At 45.4% G+C, this 23,491-nt stretch overlaps 2 protein-coding genes across 9 annotated transcripts in view; one reads left to right on the top strand and one right to left on the bottom strand.

The window, feature by feature from the left end:
- Nucleotides 1-23,491, top strand: part of DOCK6 (dedicator of cytokinesis 6) — an 86,003-nt gene that overhangs the window by 33,282 nt on the left and 29,230 nt on the right. For 6 of the 8 annotated variants that reach the window (XR_014473614.1, XR_014473613.1, XM_083185172.1 and 3 more), the window contains exons 11-26: nucleotides 977-1,130; nucleotides 1,516-1,640; nucleotides 1,796-1,889; nucleotides 2,421-2,583; nucleotides 9,209-9,326; nucleotides 9,436-9,506; nucleotides 9,635-9,773; nucleotides 10,141-10,242; nucleotides 10,975-11,061; nucleotides 11,719-11,950; nucleotides 12,377-12,541; nucleotides 13,454-13,632; nucleotides 20,366-20,470; nucleotides 21,473-21,556; nucleotides 22,655-22,750; nucleotides 23,341-23,481. Coding sequence is in view for 6 of the 8 variants with exons in the window: in XM_083185172.1 (XP_083041298.1) it covers nucleotides 977-1,130; nucleotides 1,516-1,640; nucleotides 1,796-1,889; nucleotides 2,421-2,583; nucleotides 9,209-9,326; nucleotides 9,436-9,506; nucleotides 9,635-9,773; nucleotides 10,141-10,242; nucleotides 10,975-11,061; nucleotides 11,719-11,950; nucleotides 12,377-12,541; nucleotides 13,454-13,632; nucleotides 20,366-20,470; nucleotides 21,473-21,556; nucleotides 22,655-22,750; nucleotides 23,341-23,481 (2,055 nt within the window). In the remaining 2 variants the exon portion in view is untranslated. The remainder of the gene's footprint in view (nucleotides 1-976; nucleotides 1,131-1,515; nucleotides 1,641-1,795; nucleotides 1,890-2,420; nucleotides 2,584-9,208; nucleotides 9,327-9,435; nucleotides 9,507-9,634; nucleotides 9,774-10,140; nucleotides 10,243-10,974; nucleotides 11,062-11,718; nucleotides 11,951-12,376; nucleotides 12,542-13,453; nucleotides 13,633-20,365; nucleotides 20,471-21,472; nucleotides 21,557-22,654; nucleotides 22,751-23,340; nucleotides 23,482-23,491) is intronic. The other 2 variants (XM_083185175.1, XM_083185174.1) reach the window with 2 other exon arrangements.
- Nucleotides 4,657-7,498, bottom strand: ANGPTL8 (angiopoietin like 8). The gene is made up of 4 exons (XM_083185177.1): nucleotides 7,126-7,498; nucleotides 6,527-6,673; nucleotides 5,188-5,298; nucleotides 4,657-5,079 (listed from the first exon to the last, which is right to left on the bottom strand). The coding sequence occupies exons 1-4, from the start codon at nucleotides 7,393-7,395 to the stop codon at nucleotides 5,056-5,058; spliced, it is 552 nt and encodes a 183-aa protein (XP_083041303.1). The 5' UTR covers nucleotides 7,396-7,498; the 3' UTR covers nucleotides 4,657-5,055.

Here is a 23,491-nt window from a genome sequence, read left to right as displayed (position 1 = left end):
ATCCAGAGATTTGGCATGTCCAAGGCAGACCATGGAAACCACTTATGAACTACTGAGCTGAAAGACACCACTAGCAGAAAAAGACGGAGACCAGATAGAGGGGAAATAGTCCTCATTATGACGGTCACTATGTTGAAAGGTAAAAAGTCGACACCATCATTTTGAGCTGGTTAGAACGTAGCAAACAAAGTGAACTAAAAAAAGAGTGCAAATAGTCAGACATGCAGCCACCAGAGCACCATCAGTGTTTGTCCATCCACTAAAAGATAATAAATATGTGAAAAGAGAATTTTGTGACTGATCTAGCGCTTCGGTGATCCATGCGCTTCGGTGATCCATGCGCTTCGGTGATCCATGTGCTCCGGGAGCCATCATTTTGTCCATTTATTCTGTTTCCATTCACCCCTGATGTGATACCCTTGTGTTGCTTTTCTTGTCATTTCAAGAAACAACCAAGTTATGTATATCCTACCTTTTTTCACTTAAAGGTGTTGTTTATCTGCATATCATCACTCAGAAAGCGCTATATCAGTCACAAAATTCTGGTTAAAATGTAGACGTTGTAGATTGTCGACACAGTTCAGTATATGAAATGTTGACAATCAAAATGGCAGCAATAGAAATGTTAGGGTTATTCTTAAGTGCATAATGTTAACACCCAATTCTATCGACGTGCTAGTGATCATCATTTTTATGTCAACATTTTGAAGTCAGCATTTTTGTCTGTCCTTATTTTGTAACTGTCATGTAGTGGTGTCTATGTAAGAGGTGTCAACGATATGATTGTCAACAATCAATACCGTTCCCCTTTAATTGTGCTGCTCCTGCATGCTCTAGACCCCGTAGGTGTTCTGCTTATGACCGTTCTGAGGATCTCTTGTTTCCTGCGAGTTTAGGGAACACGCTTTATATTCTGCTTTCATAATGAAGCAAATGTGTAGTCTTGTACTTTATCTCTCTTCCCTCCCGTCACCAGAACAAGGAGAAGGTGGACAAGCTGAGGGCCCAGGCAGAACAGTTCTGCTCGCGTTTGGGCCGGTACCGCATGCCCTTTGCCTGGACAGCCATTCATCTGATGAACATTGTCAACAGCATGGGGACAGCTGACCGGGATTCGGACTCCGACAGCGGTAATAGAGAATAGAGAGAACTCTTGAGGGGCAGGGGGGGTAAAGTGGTCTACACATCAGTTTATATACTAGTTAAAAGCCAGTCAAAATGACGGCTTATTCCCTATCTGCTCCTACCTCCGATCTGTCTTCATAGCTCCCTCTGTCCAAATACAGGAAGTTTGAAACCTATCATTTTGTTTTCACTTTCTGTTAAGGAGTAATTTGGTCCATCTACTGTTCACTGGTGGTACTTCCCCTTAAAATTTAGCCTTTTATATATAGTGATGGGCATAATCCATTCTGATTTATAGTAGCAGAGACAGGAGACTGGCACATAGGCCAGTAGCAGGTATGTCTTGTTAATCATAACGTGACTGTATGTCTCTCGCTATCCCTGGCACAGAAAGGAAGGGGACATGGAATGAGAGGAAGAGGAAAGCCTTCGAGAGGCTGAGCGTCGGGGATGAAGTGTGCGACTTTAACTCGTTCCGGCCAGCCACTCTCACCGTCACCAACTTCTTCAAACAGGTCAGTATCATGTGGCCATGATGAAATAGCAAGTAGACTATGGGAAATGGTGATAAAAATAAATATTCTTTTCTATTTTCTGGGCCACTGAGGGGGATGTACGCAATAAAGGGGTCAATGTAGCTCACAGTTTGGTATCATGGTGTCTTTCACAGGAAGGAGACCGCCTGAGCGATGAGGATCTCTACAAGTTCTTGGCTGATATGAAGAGACCGTCGTCTGTCCTACGAAGACTGCGGCCGGTAACCGGTACAGTGTTTAGTCTCTCAGTTGCACTGAAACCCAATTAGTACACACCCTAAAATGCACAGGTGGCACTTAACATTCAGTCCTAAGGTACACGCAGATGGGAAAATCTGTTATTTTAAGGGATAGTAGGAGGTTGAGATCAGTTCTAGAATTTCCAAGGCTATTTAATTCTACAAATCTCAGTAACCCCTGCCAGCTAGTGAATTGCATTCTGGGACACTCCTCACAACTATAAAGTCAGCTGTTGCTTTGGTCTACTCAGTGGTGCTAGTGACCGTGGCAAAAGAGTGTCACCACGGCTGTGCCCAAATCCTAGGCTTCAGGTTCCATGTTCTCCGTGATTTCTCTGTACTGATTGCTTTTGGTAAGGGAGGGCCACATTTCATATGGAAGTGTGGTCTGTGTTTTCATTTTTGGTTTGTTCTTTAACCATGAAAAGTGTGGCTTTATGACAATTGGTTAAAACCACAATATGTATGACACAATAATGAAATGACACAGTACTCTCTTCATGTTCTTGTTCCTCATTAGCACAACTGAAAATTGACGTCTCCCCGGCTCCTGAAGCACCCCAGTTTTGTCTATCTCCTGAGCTGCGTCATGTCAAGCCATACCCTGACCCACGCGTGCGTCCCACCAAAGAAATCCTGGAGTTCCCCCCGCGGGAGGTGTTTTCTCCATACACATCATACAGGTCAGAATTTACAGGAGATTTACTGTATCACTAAACACACGGTCATTATATAACCTCTTCAGGTCCACAACACATCACTCTGCTACCTGGCAAAAGCAGTCACTGTATAACCTCAAAGGACGGTTCCTTTGTAAGTAGCAGGGTCGAACTCTCAGCCCCTTGGGTGTGTGTAATGTCGCTGGCAGAGGGAGATTTGTGGCTTAAATGGGAAGAACTTTCCGTTCTACATAAACACTTATTGGTAACTTTAAACATTTACTCTGCACCGATGCTGAATGTAAACACTGTGCATAGTCTCTGGTGCCTGGACCTGTGTTCCCCATACGGCTCTGCACGGCCTCTCCGTGTATACAGCCTCTGCTCACACTCCAGAACAGACTGTAATTATTTTTACTCTTCCCTGCAGGTGATGGGCTCTTAGCTGGGCATTTACTGTATCTAGGATTCATTCTGTCATGCGGTAAAATGTTCATGAGCCAAGTCATTAATGTAATCAGATCTGATGCGTCGTTATGCTATATCGCTGCAAGGGCCTTCCCTGGTGGCCATCCCAGCATTCAGATGGGCTAAGGATGAGGCGTCTACTGTGGGTGTCGGGGGATGCTGACGTAAAGGTTATGCATATTTTGCCACGTACACACACTGGGCAGAAAATGAGTGATATTGCTCATTATATTGCCCAGTGTGTATGACACCAAGTGTGCGCTCCCGTGAGTCATTAACGACCCCCTCCATCAGATGAGGGAGTAGATTGTAAATGAGGGCCATGCAGAATACAGCATGGCCCCCGCGCATCGTCATGTGTCGATGTCTGTTCCCCGCTGCTGCCGTAGGGATCGCACTGCATGTATGCACCTTTTAGACTCTACCATCTGTTGAACCGCCGACACTTGCTGCCAGGCCTGTGGCAGGTGCCATTTTGTCTGTCCTCGTATGTTCCCCACGTAGTAATGCCCCTTTCGCTGTACTTACAAGATGGGGAAGCATTCACAGATGCCTTGTTTTGACTGTTGACAGAATCTGAACCAATAGGCCCAGATGACACCGAGAATGGCCCATTTCACGAATGAGAGATCCGTTAGAATCTCTCAGAGGTATGAAGAGAATTGCATATTTTCTACGGGCCTCTGAAACCTATTAGATGTGGCCTAAGTGGACTCACAGCATCTAACAAGGGGCCAGATGTACTAAGCCTTTAAAAGTGAGAAAATGAAGAGAGATAAACCACCAGCCAATCAGCTCGTATCTGTCATTTTTTTAAACACAGTCTATAATATGGTGGTTAGGAGCTGATTGGCTGCTGGTTTATCACTGTCCATTTTATCACTTTTCAAGCTTAGTACATCAGGCCCAAGGCCTAAGTGAGGAAACCTAAGGCATGTTCTTTTTAAAGCAGATTGTTAGACATTAAGAAGTCCTGAAGTCCTGACGGGATCGATCTTGTGATATGTAACATATCGACAGCATGGTTGGCATAATGGTTAGCATTGCAGCCTCACAGGACTTAGGGGCAGCCACCCCCTTGTGACTCCTGTGGGAATATGTGGTAGGAAACATACACTGTAAGCTCCACTGGGGCAGGGACTGGTGTTAATGGCCAAATATTCTTCTTAAACCTCTTTATTGCCTCTTCTCAGCTTGTAACATAAGAGGTGAAAGAGTTATTTTCCCTATAAATATGACGGATTGGGTGCCAGTATAGGGACATACAGACCTCATTCAGTATATTCTGGACACAGCACTCCAAAAATATAGTATTCATTAAGACCCAGAGTCCCAACGAATCAGGATAATAGACTGAGGGTTGATGTGTTAATCAGTGAAAAGAGAAGTTGCCCATGGCAACCAATAGGCTTTGAGGTAGCGTTTCATGTCTATAAACTGATTGGTAGAAGCTGCATGGTTGGGCAACTTCTCCACTCTTTTCACTACTTAATACAGCCACCCCTTAATAGTATACCACAATCTATGGAAACATTGTAATGCTGTATATTATATATAGAACACATTCATCAGTAGAGCTGTGACCACACACACAAACTTCTTTTTAAAACCTAGAACTTCCACTGGATGAATTATTATTTTTACTTTTTATTAAACTGTTCCCTCCTTGAATCCATGGAACAATGAGGGGGAGGAGACCGGTTCAGTAGTATTCTAGTAGTGCAAAAAAAGTGCTGCCGCAGTAAGATACTGTGTACAGCGTATATTACCGTATAAATAGATTTTCATATATACATAGTGCTTGGGGGAGGGGGTGGTAGAGCTGTACAGTATCTTGCTGCATTTAGCACACGGTTCTATGCTGATTATTAGTCTGTATCATAGATTGGCGGCGTCCGAATTCATGTCCGTCAGTCTCTGCTATCCAAGTACATGGTTCACTTGTACAGATCCCTTCATGTTGTACGTCAAGGAGCACATTGGGTCCATCTACATCCTGTACAAGTAGCATCCAGCTGTGGGAGACATTCACCTCAGTTCTAGATCAGAAGCCTGGAAAGAAAGCAGGAAAGGAATAGGTGGTATTAGACTTCCGTTATATACGCTGTGCTCATCTGATATCAGTGTGCGTAGACGCCGTGCAGTGTGCGGCAACCTTACCCGTTTCTGGATCTGTAATAATTGTTCCCTCTGCTTCGCCATCTGCTTCTCCTGTCGCATCGATTCCTGGACCAGCACTTGCAGGATTAGATGATGCCGTTCAGCTCGATTCTGTATTCAAATAGCAAAGGGTCATATTGGGGGTGGGGGGGTCGTTGCTATTGGACCAATACACCTAAAATAAACACTACCAGTGACGTGCGGTGGGGTGAGGTAGGTGAGGCACAGCCTTTCCTGTCATACTAACATATATGCCGGAGTTTTGAGTTTATAAAGTATGTCAAAAATACACAGAATATATATAAAAAAAATCTTATTTTTATAGTTCTAATCATTTTTATAGTCAAAACTCTGGAGTAAAAAGTCTATGGCAGGTGAGGCAGTGCCTCACCTGGCTACCTTTTCTGCACATCTCTTATTAAAACTCAGCAAATCTCCAGCAGGATATACTCCTGCACTTGTGTAAAATGCCCACATGTACCCCTGGGCTCATACATTGTGTGCAAATCTGGCTCTGGTACTTTCCAGGGACACATTCAGCGATTTACCTTACCGCACGTCCCTGAACACTACATTTATAAAATCTCCCTGTGTAGTAAGGATATATATATATATATATATATATATATATATATATATATGACACCACCATCAGGCTGCTTGGTAAGGAAACCTGTGTCGGAGCAGTTCTCTGTCTCTGTCCCTAAAGTCTTCAAGTCAAGTGAGACAAAAGGATCTGGGAAATGTTGGGTAACACTTTCCCACTCCTCCCAACAACAGGCTAAGCATACTGGGGAGGGGCTTAGCTACGGATGGCCATGGATGGTCTATGACCAATGTTCATATAGATATATATATTTTTTTTAATTTATTTTATGCAAAGCTGTGGGATATAAAGCTCAGCTCTGCCACTGATGCTCCCGTGAACCCTATGCTTAGGTATGGTTTGAGTCCAAATCTAGTGGGCGTTCCTGGACTGCGAGAGGGAGGCGGCTTAGTGGGCGCATGTATGTACTGTCTTATAGACATGTTATGGTAGTGCTACAAGGGGACAGAGAAACTGCACCTGCCAATCAGTCGGTCAGCTGCAAGTTTTTTTTTATGGCGCAGACCAATGGTATGTTGGCATCTACGGCTGCTGACAGTGTGTCTCTGTCCTTGCACACTCATATGCACCCCCCACCCCCATACACAGATATGTCATGTTTTATATCAGTATAATCAGACACCACCTGAACTGGCCGTTGATCTCCGTTTGCCTCTGCCCCTACTCTTACCCTGTCTAGATGAGGCTGGAGCTCACCTGAATGGGTAGGTAAAGATCTGGGACATTTCTTACCTGCAGATCGGGGATAACGCTCTCCTGTAGTTTCACCCCCCTCTCCAGATGATGGACTCTTCTCTGTAGCTCCGCCTGCTCCCTCCGCATCTCCTGCAGATCCTCCTTTAGCTGCTGGGAGACCGCCCTCCTGTCATGTTCTTCTCTCTGCCCGGGAGGAGACACCAGCAGAACATTATATATTGTAATTACCTGAGACAGACTGAGCCAGAGGAGGGTAAATCCCAGACACAATTAGCCTCACTAGACTGGTAATAGGTATCCCCCCCCCCCCCTGCTTCAGCTGTCTTGTATAATCCATATTCCATCACCCTTCCATTTGGGGGCACTCTACAGCAGCACACTGCCAGTTGGGGACCCTGCACAGTAGCACACTGTCACTTGGGATCTTAAGCACCATCAGTCTTTCAGCTATATGTTATATATGCTATTGATGCCTTTGGCGCTGTTCAGTCACTTTCCATAGAAAGCAAAAGCCCAGAGGTACGGTCTACATTATTTTTGCAGTATGCTAACATGCTATACAATAAGCGTCTATGTAGCGCAGCAATGGGAGTACCCCCATTATAGAGAGCATAAAATACGTGACAATCCTTTACCTGGAGCCTCTCCACTTCGTTGCGCAGCCGCCTCCTCTCTTGTCGTGCCCTTGAAACCTCCTCCAGCAGCCTCCCCGCGTTCTGCTCCTGCCTCCAATGCCTTCCCAAAACCTTCTGCAGCTTGTTGGTAGTGGAGGTATATGTGTCACTCAGCGCCTGTCCCAGCTGCAACGTCCCGTATACCAGCACATCAAACTCCTCCTGCAGTGCCAGCTTTCCCTGCTCGTCTCCCCGAGACAGGGGCAGCGCCAGGAGGAGCAGCAGAAGCATGGCTCGGGGATATCGATCGGTGACAGAGTGAGGATTCTGACAGAGCAGGCATCCCGGATAAAGGGACCAGAGGTGGGTGTGTGGGTGTGAGGAGGTGCTGGGTTGTGCAAGAAGCATTGGAAATTACAACAGGTTCTGATAAAGGGCGGAGGAGGGGGCAGAATATCCGGAGAATGACTCATGCAAATAACTGTAAATGTTATACTTATCATGTATAGTACTTTTTGTATTTTATTAACCTTTTGCTTTTTATGTATTTGGTACTTGTGACTTATCTGGGCGCCCGATTTTCTTCATCACAGTTAAAAATCGCGTCAAATCGCATACAATCAGATTGCATGCGATGCGATTTGCCGCGATTTTAATATGTGAAGGCACCCAGATGCCTGTTTCATATGTGAAATGGCCCCCCAGACCCCATTTTTAATTGTATACCCACCCTGATGGCTAAATGCCCCCCATTGTTAACGCCACCCCACTTTCAACGCCAACCCGAAGCGTGGCAAGCGCAGCGAGCCCACGAGGGGCGGCGGTACGCGTCCTCCGACCTTTTCATACCCCCACTATCCACGTCGGCGTGGAGTTGATCTTATATAGTGTGGCGAGCCCCGCGGATACCTGTGAAGCCCGCGAGGGGACGCGTATAGCTGTGAAGGGATCCACATCCCCTCGCCACACTATATAGGATCAACTCCACGCCGACGTGGATAGTGGGGGTATGAAAAGGTAGGAGGATGCGTACCGCCGCCCCTCGTGGGCTCGCTGCGCTCGCCACGCTTCGGGTTGGCATTGATAGTGGGGTGGCTTTAACAATGGGGGTCATTTAGCCATCAGGGTGGGTATACAATTAAAAATGGGGTCTGGGGGGCCATTTCACATATGAAACAGGCATCTGGGTGCCTGTACATATTAAAATCACATCAAATCGCATCGCATGCAATACAATAGCATACAATGCAACGCGATTTTCTCTTCAAGGGAAATCACGTCAAATCGCATCAAATCGCATGCTTAGGGTACTGGCATACAATTTCAACATCGGTCGCCCAGATAAGTCACAAGTACCATGTATTTTTATCCATTTTGTGTGTTCTCCGTTCTATGACTCAGATTGTCACTCTCTGCGTTGTTCTTCCTTGGTTTCATTTTCCCTGTCTCTCTTTGCATAGATCAGACTATTACATAAGTAGAGTCATCCGTCTGATGACATCGGCCAGGTAAACACAGGTGACCTTGCCCTGGGGTTATACAGAGGGGACGCTGTCTGCTTCCTTCCCATTGGCTGGTGCAGATGTTCCCACTGCATGCTGAAGGTAGCTGCTGTCTCCTGCTGCTGCCAGGGCTGGGAATGATCAGCCAGACATAAAAGTACCAATTCATTGCTTTTTTTAAACCTCTGTAAATCCCACATATACTGTAGGTACATCGGAGTGTTTAACATAGCAAGTCAATATTGTGCTTCCTGTCCTCTCATCTCTATATAAACATTTCCCATTGCTGCTGTGTGACTGTGTATTCCAGGATGTGCAGTGCACCCATAAAATAGGTAGAACAGAACTGAGGAGCACATGCATTAAGCCTGGTGAAGTGATAAAGTGGAAGGTGATAACGCAGCAGCCAATCAGCAAGTTTGCCCTGTAACTTGACAGTTAGGAGATGATTGGTTGGTGCGTTATCACCAGCCTCTCCATCACTTCCTGGCTTAATAAACCTGCCCCAGAATCTACTGGAGGAGGGTGTTCTCTGTCCCTGGCTGATCCATAAAGTTTAATGTATTGACGACAAGTGCCTCCTTTTATCCATCTCTTTACAGGAACCTTCTCTATGTGTATCCACGTGGCCTTAATTTCAGCAGTCGCCAGGGGTCAATGAGAAATATCGCCGTAAAGATTCAGTTCATGGCCGGAGAGGACCCCAACCAAGCCTTGCCGGTGAGAGTATAGGGAGTGTGATGATCATTACGGAATGGGGAGGAGTGAAGGGTCGCGGCTGGACCTGTGGGAGTAGCTGTGTTACTGTAACCTCTGTGTTTGCATGCAGGTGATATTCGGCAAATCGAACTGCAGTGAGTTCTTCAGTGATAGCTGTACAGCTGTCGTGTATCATAATAAGTGAGTAATGGTATAGATCACCCCACTCCTTACAGTACAGACCGGGTTACTCGTTAGGGCAGACTGAGGCTCCTATCTCCTCAGATCTATTAATGTCTCCCTGTCTGACAACCTTTTTGTCCTATTAGATCTCCAGAGTTCTACGAAGAATTTAAGATGAAAATTCCAGGAAATATGACTGAAAACCATCACCTGCTCTTCACCTTCTACCATGTGAGCTGCCGGCAGAACCAGACATCCGCCTTAGAGACTCCTTCAGGATATACGGTAACCAGATGCTGTCCTCCATAGTTTTTACATCTGTGCACCGCAATAATGTTCTATGACCTTCAATCAGCCGTCATGCTGCCCTTTTCTTCATAGTTGTAGCTGTAACTCTCTTAGTAAAGTCTGTAAGACCATAGGTGGAACATCACTCTCTTGTGTAACCTCAACGTCATATAATTGGAGAGCGGAGTCAGTTTGGTCCAGAAACTTGGTGGCTTCGTTTGGGCCTAAAACAGCCAAAACTTTGCACCTAGGCCTACATCTTCATATGTGGGCAGCAATTGTGATTCCCCCTCAGTGTTTGTGTCTGCTTTGACCAGTGTGACCCAACGTAAGGTCTTATAGTCTTCTCATTACTTCTTCACAGTGGATCCCGCTGATGCAACATGGCAGGCTGCGAACTGGCTGCTTCTCCCTGCCGGTGTCTGTGGAGAAACCTCCGCCCAGCTACTCCGTGCTAACCCCCGACGTGAGTATACGGATGGCTGAATGGTCAAAATACCAAGTAAATCATGGGGGGGGGGGGGAGGAGTTATCCTGAAGTAGTTAATAGTCCCGCCGTGAAAACGGCCTGCCGCCATGGAACAGTCCATAGGACGCTCGCGGAAAGTCCAATGATCCACCAACTCCAGTAAAGATGCCACGTAACAAGGTTCAGAAAACCTGTGAGCTACTACAGTATGTCTAGTGGATTCTCTGTTATCGAGAAGATGACCATTAGTCAAGTTAATTCCAGGTTATTTATTCTAGTCTGGATTAAGTCCACAGCTGTTGATTCCTTGTGCGTCCCTTACTGCTTACCCGTATGTGCTGTCATTTGTTACATTTGTTTCACTTACCAGTGTTGTCTCTTGCTAGATAGATTGGTTTGTTAGCTATAATTGTACTTTTAAGTGTCAACAAATGATGTCATAGTCCTTGAAATCTGTGGTGAAAATGAAAATATTTTTTACAAACACTTGGTTGGTCGATGATTTTCATCCTCTGTTCTCCATTTATTGATTGCTGTAAAGTCTTTATTCCAGTTGAAGGTCCCTGTATTTGCCTGAACGGCTAATATGTCTCCATCAGCTGAACTCATGCACATGGATCTTCTCCTTGGCTCCATCGCACTTTGGTAGCTGCGGGATTAGACCAGTGCAGAGCCTGGAAGTGAAATATGTAACGTGTCTCTATATAAGCTTCTTTCCTCTGCTTGCAGGTCCAGCTACCAGGGATGAAGTGGGTGGACAACCACAAACCTGTCTTCACGGTGGATCTGGTGGCCGCATCCTCAGTGCATACACAGGTGCGGTGTTTGGAACTTTGGTCCTTCTGGGTGTGATTAACTCACAGGAGAGAATGTACAGACCCGAGGGCTGTAACACTGGTAGCCGGAACCTCAGTGGCTCATACTGGCTCTTGTAACTAAGAATCAGGTTTTTACTGACATCAAGGAGGCCCTGTGATGGAAGCGATTTTACTGACTTATAGGGCACCCGTTTAGTTATAGCAGGAATTTCACTGACACATAAGGGACCGGGGGGGTAGATTTATTAAGCTCGGTGAAGTGATAAACTGTCTGGTTTTCATCACCGGCCAATCAGCTCTTACCTGTCATTTTTCAAACCAAGCCTGTAACTTCACAGGTAGGAGCTGATTGGACGGTGATAAAAACCAGACACTTTATCACTTCATCAAGCTTAATAAATCTGCCCCTGTGTAACTTATATCTTTGATATTACTGAAACCATAAAAGGTCTTAAAATGTATTTGGGGACTCACTGAGACATAATGGACTTAGTAAATGATATCCATCATTTCCTAACGATATAGAGGACATACTAATCTATAGCACATGAATGAGTTGGCAGTGGCATTGGAGGCACCATTGGGAATTTGAGCTTTGGTAGTGGTGAGCTTTGCGAGGCACACAAGGATCACCTCTGTCTCTCCTTCTCCGCAGGACCCCAACTTGGACAAGTTCTTCACCCTGGTGCAGGTGTTGGAGGAGCAGAGTTTCCCGTTCCGGCTGAAGGATGTCATCATAACAGAAAGTAATGTGGAGTCAGAGCTGAAGGGCAGTATGGGGAACCTTCGTCTGGCCGCGCTGGGACCGGCGGTGTGCTTCTGTCACCAACTCCTGGACAAGCTGATACTGCTGATCGTCCGGCCTCCGGTTATTGGGGGTCAGATAGGTCAGTGCTGAGCCTGTTGTCCCTTCCAGCTTCTGTTCTTACTCTTCTCTATCTTTGTCTCTCTCCTCTCCTTACCTGACTCTGGGCCTGGTTCAAATGCAAATGCAAAATCTTTCTGAAATGGCCAAAACCATGCTGCACTGCAGGTGGGGCAGATGTCACATGTGCAGAGTTAGATTTGGGTGCGGTGTGTTCAAACTGAAATCTAAATTGCAGTGTAATAATAAAGCAGCCAGTATATACCCTGCACAGAAACAAAATAACTCCCCCCAAATCTAACTCTCTGCACCTGTTACCTCTGCCCCACCTGCAGTTCAGCATGGTTTTATCCATTTGAGAAAGGCTTTGCATTTGCGATCAACTCTGAATCAGGCCCTGTATCCTCATGGGTCCATTTACCTTGTTGCTGTTCCCCTCTCCTTGCAGTGAACTTGGGCCGGGCAGCTTTTGAAGTAGTGGCTCTACTAGTAAGCCAAATCCACCGCACCCTAGAGGGATCTCAGGATCAGCATGGCAGGAACGGGCTACTGGCATCCTATCTGCACTACGCCTTCCACCTACCCAGTGACATGCCAGCCCAGCTGCACAGCTGTAAGTATGACAGATTGGTGATAATTGTCACATTTCTCTATGCGTTGCACTGTATTATTCCCTATTTTCAGAACTCTTCGAGTTGAAACGAGGTCACTGCGGTGGGACATTAGGGCTTTGGTGCCTAACACATAACTAATACCCCTTTCACACCATAAAATGCAGGGACTTACCCGGAAATATGGTCCCCGGATCATGCAGGGACATTCCCAGGTTGGTCCCTTTCACACCAAACTAGTGCCTGCATTTTCTGGTGTGAGGGGGAACCCCGCAGCTCCGTGTCACCAGCAGTCGGGCAGCGACTGGCTGCAGCGGGAGGGGAGGGGGTCCCCAGCACTGCGGCATAAGGGGGGGCACCAGACAGCTCAGTCCCCCCCAGCGATGACAGCAGCTGAAGGGGCACCCGGCATTCAAGCCAGGAACCTGGTAAGTAGCTTTCACACCAGTCCGCAACCCGTGAAGGTCCAGGGTTGAAATCCCGGCACCTCGGTCCTGGGATTTCAGCCCGGGGGCCTTTCACACCAGCGCTAGTGACTGGTTGTTTCCGGGGCCAACATGGGAATTTTGGCTGGTGTGAAAGGGGTATTAGGTGTAAAATTGGCTGTAAACCACAACAACTAATCAGAAACAAACTTCTTTCAGGATATTTAGCCAGTCCAGCTAATTTACTGTATATATGTTTATAATGCCACAAGCAAGAAAGAAAATGATATCACATTGGGATGAATGTAACGCTTAAACAGTAACCAGGCTAGATTCACAGCTGTACAGGTCCCTGTGATAGAATCTGGAGCGTAAATAGAAGTATTATTGTCAGTTGCGGCTTCTCTTTTCTTCATTGTGTTTTCCATTAGTTTCATTCTCAGTACGGTAATGACCTTCACCATTACCTTTTTTTCTCTATTGTCACAGCTCTTACCCATCCATCGGGCTCCACCACTGTCCATTCTGCTACGCTTTCTCGGGCCACAGGACGACCCAACAGTCTTAACCTGGCCCGTTGCAGGAGTATTAGTAACAGTAACCCCGATCTGACCAGTTCTCCAGGTACCACCGATGATGAGGAAGTGCAGAAGATAATGGGAAGCAAGGTACATGTTACGTCCTCACTAATGGTGCAATGGGGTTTGGGGTGTGAGGATTACTGGACGTTGTGGCGCTGCTTTAAGCAGTCTATATTTTCCCATTTGTTATATGTCTTTTCTTTATATTCCCTCTAGCTTTACTCCAATAATTTCACCTTGTTCCGTCCTATTTCCCTCATCTTTATCCTGGTATTTAAATCATCTCCTCCCCAGTATATTCTTCTCTGCTCACCGTCCCTTTTCTCTGTTTCCCTGGAATTCTATTTACTGGCTATCTTCCCCTCAACAGTGTTCTCTTTACTAGGTATGTTTTCTCTCCAGCATCTGTTTTCCCTTCTCGCTATCTTTCTTCTCAACTTTTTCTTTTTACTGGTTATATTTTCTGACCTGCTATCTCCCCGACATTCTCCTTACTCGATATTAATTCTCTTCTCACACTATTTTCCCAACGTTCTCCTTACTGGATACGCTTTCTCTTCTCATTTAAGGCAAGATGCACTAACATCCACGCCCCCACTTCGCCGCACATCGCCGGCTACTGTAAAGATAATTATTGCATATATACTAACATTTGCGATAAGTATTGTAAAGGACAGCTCTTGCGTTATGAGCTGTCCTTTGCATTGTGCCAGCAATGTGCAGCGGGTCCAGTGGCGGCTCCCCCTCCATCCCTTACCCGGCCGGATGCTGCTGCGGGCGGGCACTCCTCCTCCCTGTACCCGGTAGAGGATTTACATTGCAGGGAGGAGAAGGTCACTGGTCCGACCAGCACGGCACTGTGCTGCCCAGACAAAGGTGGAGGGGGTCGGCGGGGGTCCGTGCAGGGCAGCGGTTGTCGCGTTAAGAAGCCCATAGGGGTTGCCCATAGTTCTGCTTTTGCTGGAGATACCCCCAGCAGTGAAAACTCAGCATGCGGCTTTTCCTGCATATGAAAAGGCAATAAAAACCCAGAGTTTTTACCGCATTTTTCGTTTAGGGCGGGATGCACTAAGAGCGAGATGTACTAAGAGAAAAATGCGGTAAAAACACAGTTATTGGGGTTTTTACCTCATTTTGATATGCAGGAAACCTGCACACCATTTTTTGCTGGTGACACCCCATAGAAGCCTATGGGCTTCTTAACACGACCCATGTTGCTCTGCTTGGACCCCTGCTGTCTTGCTCCTTACTGGTTATGTTTCCTCTTCTCACTTACTATCTCCCTGACTTTCTCCTTACTGGGTATGTTTTCTCCCCTCACTTACTATCTCCCCGACATTCTCCTTACTGGATATGTTTTCTCTCCTCAATTACTATCACCCTGACATTCTCCTTACTGGATATGTTTCCTCTTCTCACTTACTATCTCCCCTACATTCTCCTTACTGGGTATGTTTTCTCCCCTCACTTACTATCTCCCCGACATTCTCCTTACTGGATATGTTTTCTCTCCTCAATTACTATCTCCCTGACATTCTCCTTACTGGATATGTTTCCTCTTCTCACTTACTATCTCCCCGACATTCTCCTTACTGGATATGTTTCCTCTTCTCACTTACTATCTTCCCGACATTCTCCTTACTGGATATGTTTTCTCTCCTCAATTACTATCTCCCTGACATTCTCCTTACTGGATATGTTTCCTCTTCTCACTTACTATCTCCCCTACATTCTCCTTACTGGGTATGTTTTCTCTCCTCACTTACTATCTCCCCGACATTCTCCTTACTGGGTATGTTTCCTCTTCTCACTTACTATCTCCCCTACATTCTCCTTACTGGGTATGTTTTCTCTCCTCACTTACTATCTCCCCGACATTCTCCTTACTGGGTATGTTTTCTCTCCTCACTTACTATCTCCCCGACATTCTCCTTACTGGATATGTTTTCTCTCCTCACTTACTATCTCCCCGACATTCTCCTTACTGGATAGGTTTCCTCTTTTCACTTACTATCTTCCCGACATTCTCCTTACTGGATATGTTTTCTCTCCTCAATTACTATCTCCCTGACATTCTCCTTACTGGATATGTTTCCTCTTCTCACTTACTATCTCCCCGACATTCTCCTTACTGGGTATGTTTTCTCTCCTCACTTACTATCTCCCCGACATTCTCCTTACTGGATATGTTTTCTCTCCTCACTTACTATCTCCCCGACATTCTCCTTACTGGGTATGTTTTCTCTCCTCACTTACTATCTCCCCGACATTCTCCTTACTGGGTATGTTTTCTCCCCTCACTTACTATCTCCCCGACATTCTCCTTACTGGATATGTTTCCTCTTCTCACTTACTATCTTCCCGACATTCTCCTTACTGGATATGTTTTCTCTCCTCAATTACTATCTCCCTGACATTCTCCTTACTGGATATGTTTCCTCTTCTCACTTACTATCTCCCCGACATTCTCCTTACTGGGTATGTTTTCTCTCCTCACTTACTATCTCCCCGACATTCTCCTTACTGGATATGTTTTCTCTCCTCACTTACTATCTCCCCTACATTCTCCTTACTGGATATGTTTCCTTTCCTCACTTACTATCTCCCCGACATTCTCCTTACTGGATATGTTTCCTCTTCTCACTTACTATCTCCCCGACATTCTCCTTACTGGATATGTTTCCTCTTCTCACTTACTATCTTCCCGACATTCTCCTTACTGGATATGTTTTCTCTCCTCAATTACTATCTCCCTGACATTCTCCTTACTGGATATGTTTCCTCTTCTCACTTACTATCTCCCCGACATTCTCCTTACTGGGTATGTTTTCTCTCCTCACTTACTATCTCCCCTACATTCTCCTTACTGGATATGTTTCCTTTCCTCACTTACTATCTCCCCGACATTCTCCTTACTGGATATGTTTCCTCTTCTCACTTACTATCTCCCCGACATTCTCCTTACTGGATATGTTTCCTCTTCTCACTTACTATCTCCCCGACATTCTCCTTACTGGGTATGTTTTCTCTCCTCACTTACTATCTCCCCTACATTCTCCTTACTGGATATGTTTCCTTTCCTCACTTACTATCTCCCCGACATTCTCCTTACTGGATATGTTTCCTCTTCTCACTTACTATCTCCCTGACTTTCTCCTTACTGGGTATGTTTCCTCTTCTCACTTACTATCTCCCTGACTTTCTCCTTACTGGGTATGTTTTCTCCCCTCACTTACTATCTCCCCGACATTCTCCTTACTGGATATGTTTCCTCTTCTCACTTACTATCTTCCCGACATTCTCCTTACTGGATATGTTTTCTCTCCTCAATTACTATCTCCCTGACATTCTCCTTACTGGATATGTTTCCTCTTCTCACTTACTATCTCCCCTACATTCTCCTTACTGGGTATGTTTTCTCTCCTCACTTACTATCTCCCTGACATTCTCCTTACTGGGTATGTTTTCTCTCCTCACTTACTATCTCCCTGACATTCTCCTTACTGGATATGTTTTCTCTCCTCACTTACTATCTCCCCGACATTCTCCTTACTGGATAGGTTTCCTCTTTTCACTTACTATCTCCCCGACATTCTCCTTACTGGGTATGTTTTCTCTCCTCACTTACTATCTCCCCTACATTCTCCTTACTGGATATGTTTCCTCTTCTCACTTACTATCTCCCCGACATTCTCCTTACTGGATATGTTTCCTCTTCTCACTTACTATCTCCCCGACATTCTCCTTACTGGGTATGTTTTCTCTCCTCACTTACTATCTCCCCTACATTCTCCTTACTGGATATGTTTCCTTTCCTCACTTACTATCTCCCCGACATTCTCCTTACTGGATATGTTTCCTCTTCTCACTTACTATCTTCCCGACATTCTCCTTACTGGATATGTTTTCTCTGCTCAATTACTATCTCCCTGCCATTCTCCTTACTGGATATGTTTCCTCTTCTCACTTACTATCTCCCCTACATTCTCCTTACTGGGTATGTTTTCTCTCCTCACTTACTATCTCCCTGACATTCTCCTTACTGGATATGTTTTCTCTCCTCACTTACTATCTCCCCGACATTCTCCTTACTGGGTATGTTTCCTCTTCTCACTTACTATCTCCCTGACATTCTCCTTACTGGATATGTTTTCTCTCCTCAATTACTATCTCCCCGACATTCTCCTTACTGGATATGTTTCCTTTCCTCACTTACTATCTCCCCGACATTCTCCTTACTGGATATGTTTCCTCTTCTCACTTACTATCTTCCCGACATTCTCCTTACTGGATATGTTTTCTCTCCTCAATTACTATCTCCCTGACATTCTCCTTACTGGATATGTTTCCTCTTCTCACTTACTATCTCCCCTACATTCTCCTTACTGGATATGTTTTCTCTCCTCACTTACTATCTCCCTGACATTCTCCTTACTGGATATGTTTTCTCTCCTCACTTACTATCTCCCCGACATTCTCCTTACTGGGTATGTTTCCTCTTCTCACTTACTATCTCCCTGACATTCTCCTTACTGGATATGTTTTCTCTCCTCAATTACTATCTCCCCGACATTCTCCTTACTGGATATGTTTCCTTTCCTCACTTACTATCTCCCCGACGATCTCCTTACTGGATATGTTTCCTCTTCTCACTTACTATCTCCCCGACATTCTCCTTACTGGATATGTTTCCTCTTCTCACTTACTATCTCCCCGACATTCTCCTTACTGGGTATGTTTTCTCTCCTCACTTACTATCTCCCCTACATTCTCCTTACTGGATATGTTTCCTTTCCTCACTTACTATCTCCCCGACATTCTCCTTACTGGATATGTTTCCTCTTCTCACTTACTATCTTCCCGACATTCTCCTTACTGGATATGTTTTCTCTGCTCAATTACTATCTCCCTGCCATTCTCCTTACTGGATATGTTTCCTCTTCTCACTTACTATCTCCCCTACATTCTCCTTACTGGGTATGTTTTCTCTCCTCACTTACTATCTCCCTGACATTCTCCTTACTGGATATGTTTTCTCTCCTCACTTACTATCTCCCCGACATTCTCCTTACTGGGTATGTTTCCTCTTCTCACTTACTATCTCCCTGACATTCTCCTTACTGGATATGTTTTCTCTCCTCAATTACTATCTCCCCGACATTCTCCTTACTGGATATGTTTCCTTTCCTCACTTACTATCTCCCCGACATTCTCCTTACTGGATATGTTTCCTCTTCTCACTTACTATCTCCCCGACATTCTCCTTACTGGGTATGTTTTCTCTCCTCACTTACTATCTCCCCTACATTCTCCTTACTGGATATGTTTTCTCTCCTCAATTACTATCTCCCCGACATTCTCCTTACTGGATATGTTTTCTCTCCTCACTTACTATCTCCCCGACATTCTCCTTACTGGATATGTTTTCTCTCCTCACTTACTATCTCCCCTACATTCTCCTTACTGGGTATGTTTTCTCTTCTCACTAACTATCTCCCCGACATTCTCCTTACTGGGTATGTTTCCTCTTCTCACTTACTATCTCCCCGACATTCTCCTTACTGGATATGTTTTCTCTCCTCACTTACTATCTCCCTGACATTCTCCTTACTGGATATGTTTTCTCTCCTCACTTACTATCTCCCCGACATTCTCCTTACTGGGTATGTTTCCTCTTCTCACTTACTATCTCCCCGACATTTTCCTTACTGGGTATGTTTCCTCTTCTCACTTACTATCTCCCCGACATTTTCCTTACTGGGTATGTTTCCTCTTCTCACTTACTATCTCCCCGACATTCTCCTTACTGGATATGTTTTCTCTCCTCACTTACTATCTCCCCGACATTCTCCTTACTGGATATGTTTCCTCTTCTCACTTACTATCTCCCCGACATTCTCCTTACTGGGTATGTTTTCTCTCCTCACTTACTATCTCCCCTACATTCTCCTTACTGGATATGTTTTCTCTCCTCAATTACTATCTCCCCGACATTCTCCTTACTGGATATGTTTTCTCTCCTCAATTACTATCTCCCCGACATTCTCCTTACTGGATATGTTTTCTCTCCTCACTTACTATCTCCCCTACATTCTCCTTACTGGGTATGTTTTCTCTCCTCACTTACTATCTCCCCGACATTCTCCTTACTGGATATGTTTTCTCTCCTCACTTACTATCTCCCCTACATTCTCCTTACTGGGTATGTTTTCTCTTCTCACTTACTATCTTACCGACATTCTCCTTACTGGATATGTTTCCTCTTCTCACTTACTATCTCCCCGACATTCTCCTTACTGGATATGTTTTCTCTCCTCACTTACTATCTCCCTGACATTCTCCTTACTGGATATGTTTTCTCTCCTCACTTACTATCTCCCCGACATTCTCCTTACTGGGTATGTTTCCTCTTCTCACTTACTATCTCCCCGACATTTTCCTTACTGGGTATGTTTCCTCTTCTCACTTACTATCTCCCCGACATTTTCCTTACTGGGTATGTTTCCTCTCCTCAATTACTATCTCCCCGACATTCTCCTTACTGGGTATGTTTCCTCTTCTCACTTACTATCTCCCCGACATTCTCCTTACGGGATATGTTTTCTCTCCTCACTTACTATCTCCCCGACATTCTCCTTACTGGTTATGTTTTCTCCTCACTTTTCTTCACCCTGACCGCCTCGTTACTGGATATATCCCTTCTCTTTTCCCCCGGGGGCATTACTTGGTATAGTTTCTTTATCCATCCTCTCCACTTTCTCCTGGGCATTCTCTGTAATGGATTGTTTTCTCTCCTCCTTTGGCGTTCTCTCTCTTGCAGGGCATCGATCGCTCTCACTCTTGGGTGAACTCTGCTTATTGTCCTGGGGGTCCAAAATCTGTGCAACGCCGGACCCAGCCCAATTCCAACACTGAGCTCCGACAGGTGGCACTTCTCCTTATACGTATTATGCATGTGCCAACCTCTCTGTGCATGACCTCTGCATCCATTTCACCAGTAGCTCTGTAATCCCGTACCACTCAGTGTGACATCTCCCGTATCTTGTGCTAGATTAGATGGCATCCATTCCACATCTCCTAAATGTATTTCTCTTTTACTTGACTATCTCCATGGTCATCAGTAGTAGGAATGATATCATAATGTTTAGGGAAAATAAATGTTGCATCTAACCATTGTTCTATAACTGGTACCTCACGATACCCCCCAAGATGTTTCAAAGGAGAGAGAGAGAGAGAGAGAGAGAGAGAGATATCAGGCTCCAATGTTTGAAACACTGAACACATTAGAGCGATATTGGGACAATTTGCTGTTTCATAATGACTTATCGCCTACATCATGCAGGTCCAAACTGTGGCCCTCAAGCTGTTGTGAAACTACACGTCCCAGCATGCCTTGCCATAGTTTCAGCATTCTCTAATAGCAAAACTGTGGCAAGGCATGCTGGGACTTGTAGTTTCACAACAGCTGGAGGGCCATCGTTTGGACATGCCTGACCTACATCATCTAGTGTGTGCACGCAATGGCGCACTCCATCCAGTGGCATGCAGCGTCCTCTGGTAGCCATGCCACGCGGTCAGACAATACCTTATGTGATATTGGTGTGTGACTGTTTTCCGTGAAAGTCTATTTATCATTTATTTATGTTGGGGGTAAAAAATAAAAGTGATCATCTTATTGGCTGATCAGGGCAGCATACCTTTTCTCCACAGTACAGATGGGACAAGAGTATGTAGCTATAGATCATTACTAGAGAAGGTGTCATACATTTCTACCAAGCTGCTTGTAACACGATTATCATTTTTCATGTCATCTTTCCTTTCCTCCCCCATACAACAATGACTTTTTAACCCCCTCAATGTCTCTCCACTCTCTTTTCCTGTTACCTTTCCATCCCCATTTTCCTGCAATCTTTTAACTCCTTCATAGAACAATGAGCGAAGTCCAAACCGCATATCCAGCTACATGGAGGGTGACGTCTCCTCCACCCAGCCTCGCCTCACCGCCAAAAAGGTACATGTGTGGACTGACACAGGGCATGTTGTGGGGTATTCTATAGAGAAAACCAGCCCAGGGCACCAGCAGCACAGAAAGGGGCATTGATTTGTAGGAACTTTTAACCCTTTATGACCCTTTGTCCATTTGTAATGGACGATTATTATAAAGTGATTGCATAGATTGTATTATTATGATGTCAAATACCGATGTCCATCTAGATGTAAATATAATGTGAACATTTTCACATTAGGACAAATCCTAACGTCTTTTCATATGAGCTACGATTCTATATAACTAAAACCCAAAATGACCGGTCCATGTATATTTTGGGTTACTTAGGTCCTCCTGCTACTTTACTAGTGTCTCAACTGGGATACACCTGAAACAGTCAATGGGTCATAAAGGGGTAACTGGCACCTTCCCCATCAGTCAGTGCACAGTGTATGAAGTCCTGATTTATATGTTACATGTTAGAAGTGCTGTGCTCTAGAATTATGATGTGTGACCCATCCATTAAACCATCCATCCATCCAGCTGCTTCTTAACCAGTTCCTGTTCAGTATTAACACTAACCTCTATACCCCTAAGCACGGTTCTCCTATTTTCACTGTTATTCAGTGTTTTCTAGAATGTAAATAATTTGGGGAATTAAGGGATAATATTCTGACAGGTAATCAACACAGTCTGCCCCCCCCCCCCCCCCCCCCCCCCCTCCACAGGGTGACGCAGACAGGTGGGAACTATGTGACATGTGGTCTGTCCCTCCCACTACAGGGTGACACAGACAGGAGTGAGCTATGTGACATGGGGTCTTTCCCTCCCACCACAGGGTGACACAGACAGGAGGGAGCTATGTGACATGGGGTCTGTCCCTCCCACCACAGGGTGACACAGGCAGGAGGGAGCTATGTGACATGGGGTCTGTCCCTCCCACCACAGGGTGACACAGGCAGGAGGGAGCTATGTGACATGGGATCTGTCCCTCCCACCACAGGGTGACACAGGCAGAAGGGAGCTATGTGACAAGAAGTCTGTCCCTGGAGCATGGGTGACTCCGAGGGGTATAGTGAGGGGAAGCCATAGTATTAATGTGACTGTTCTTATTCTATATAGCTGTTACATGAGGAGCTGGCCTTGCAGTGGGTGGTGAGTGGTAGTCCTGTACGTGAAGCAGCTCTGAGCCAGGCCTGGTTCTTCTTTCAGTTGATGGTAAGTGTCTGAGGAGTTTTCATCCCAATTCCAGCACATCCCTCATCCAGTCCATTCAGTCTATGTAATCTGGACTGGATGATGGATGTGCTGGAGTCTGAAATCTCTACTGTATATGGGATGTGCTGGAGTCTGTAATCTGGACTGGATGAGGGCTGTGCTGGAGTCCGTAATCTGGACTGGATGAGGGCTGTGCTGGAGTCCGTAATCTGGACTGGATGAGGGCTGTGCTGGAGTCTAATCTGGACTGAATGAGGGCTGTGCTGGAGTCTGTGATCTGGACTGGATGAGGGATTTGCTGGAGTCTGGGTGTAATCCTGGCTGGGTGACGAATGCGCTAGTGTGGAGGTGTAAACTGGATTAGATAAGGGATGTGCTAGAGTTGGGGTATAATCTGGACTGTATTAGGGAAGTGCTAGAATGTGTTTTATAATGAATGTTCTAGAGTCGTTGTGTAAACAGGACTGGATGAGAGATGTGCTAGTTGGGATGAAATCTGGAGATGAGCCTTCAGTCATCCATAGTTATTTTCCCTGGCATGTCTCCCTTATCGGAGTCTCCTCTTCATCGTGCATGGTTTCTGGTTACAGACAAAGAGCATGGCTCTGCATCTCCATAACTCCGAGAAACTGGATGCTCCCCGCAAACAGCGCTTTCCAGAGAGATTCGTGGATGACATATCTGCGCTTGTGTGCAACATCTGTGCTGAGATCACCAGCCGATATCTGAAGGTACATACGA

This window comes from Crinia signifera, chromosome 4 (genome assembly GCF_055691185.1).
Source record: "Crinia signifera chromosome 4, ASM5569118v1, whole genome shotgun sequence".
NCBI classification, from domain to species: Eukaryota; Metazoa; Chordata; class Amphibia; order Anura; family Myobatrachidae; genus Crinia; species Crinia signifera.
Note: the sequence above shows the minus strand (reverse complement) of the source record. Positions and strands in the feature narration are given on the sequence as shown.

What these genes read in the sequence shown, in the direction of transcription:
- ANGPTL8 (XM_083185177.1), bottom strand. Translation starts at nt 7,395, where the DNA reads ATGCTTCTGCTGCTCCTCCTGGCGCTGCCCCTGTCTCGGGGAGACGAG. An exon ending in GCGTTATCCCCGATCTGCAG is followed by an intron (nt 5,299 to 6,526) that starts GTAAGAAATGTC and finishes ATTTGAATACAG; the next exon opens with AATCGAGCTGAACGGCATCA. An exon ending in TATTACAGATCCAGAAACGG is followed by an intron (nt 5,080 to 5,187) that starts GTAAGGTTGCCG and finishes CTTTCTTTCCAG; the next exon opens with GCTTCTGATCTAGAACTGAG.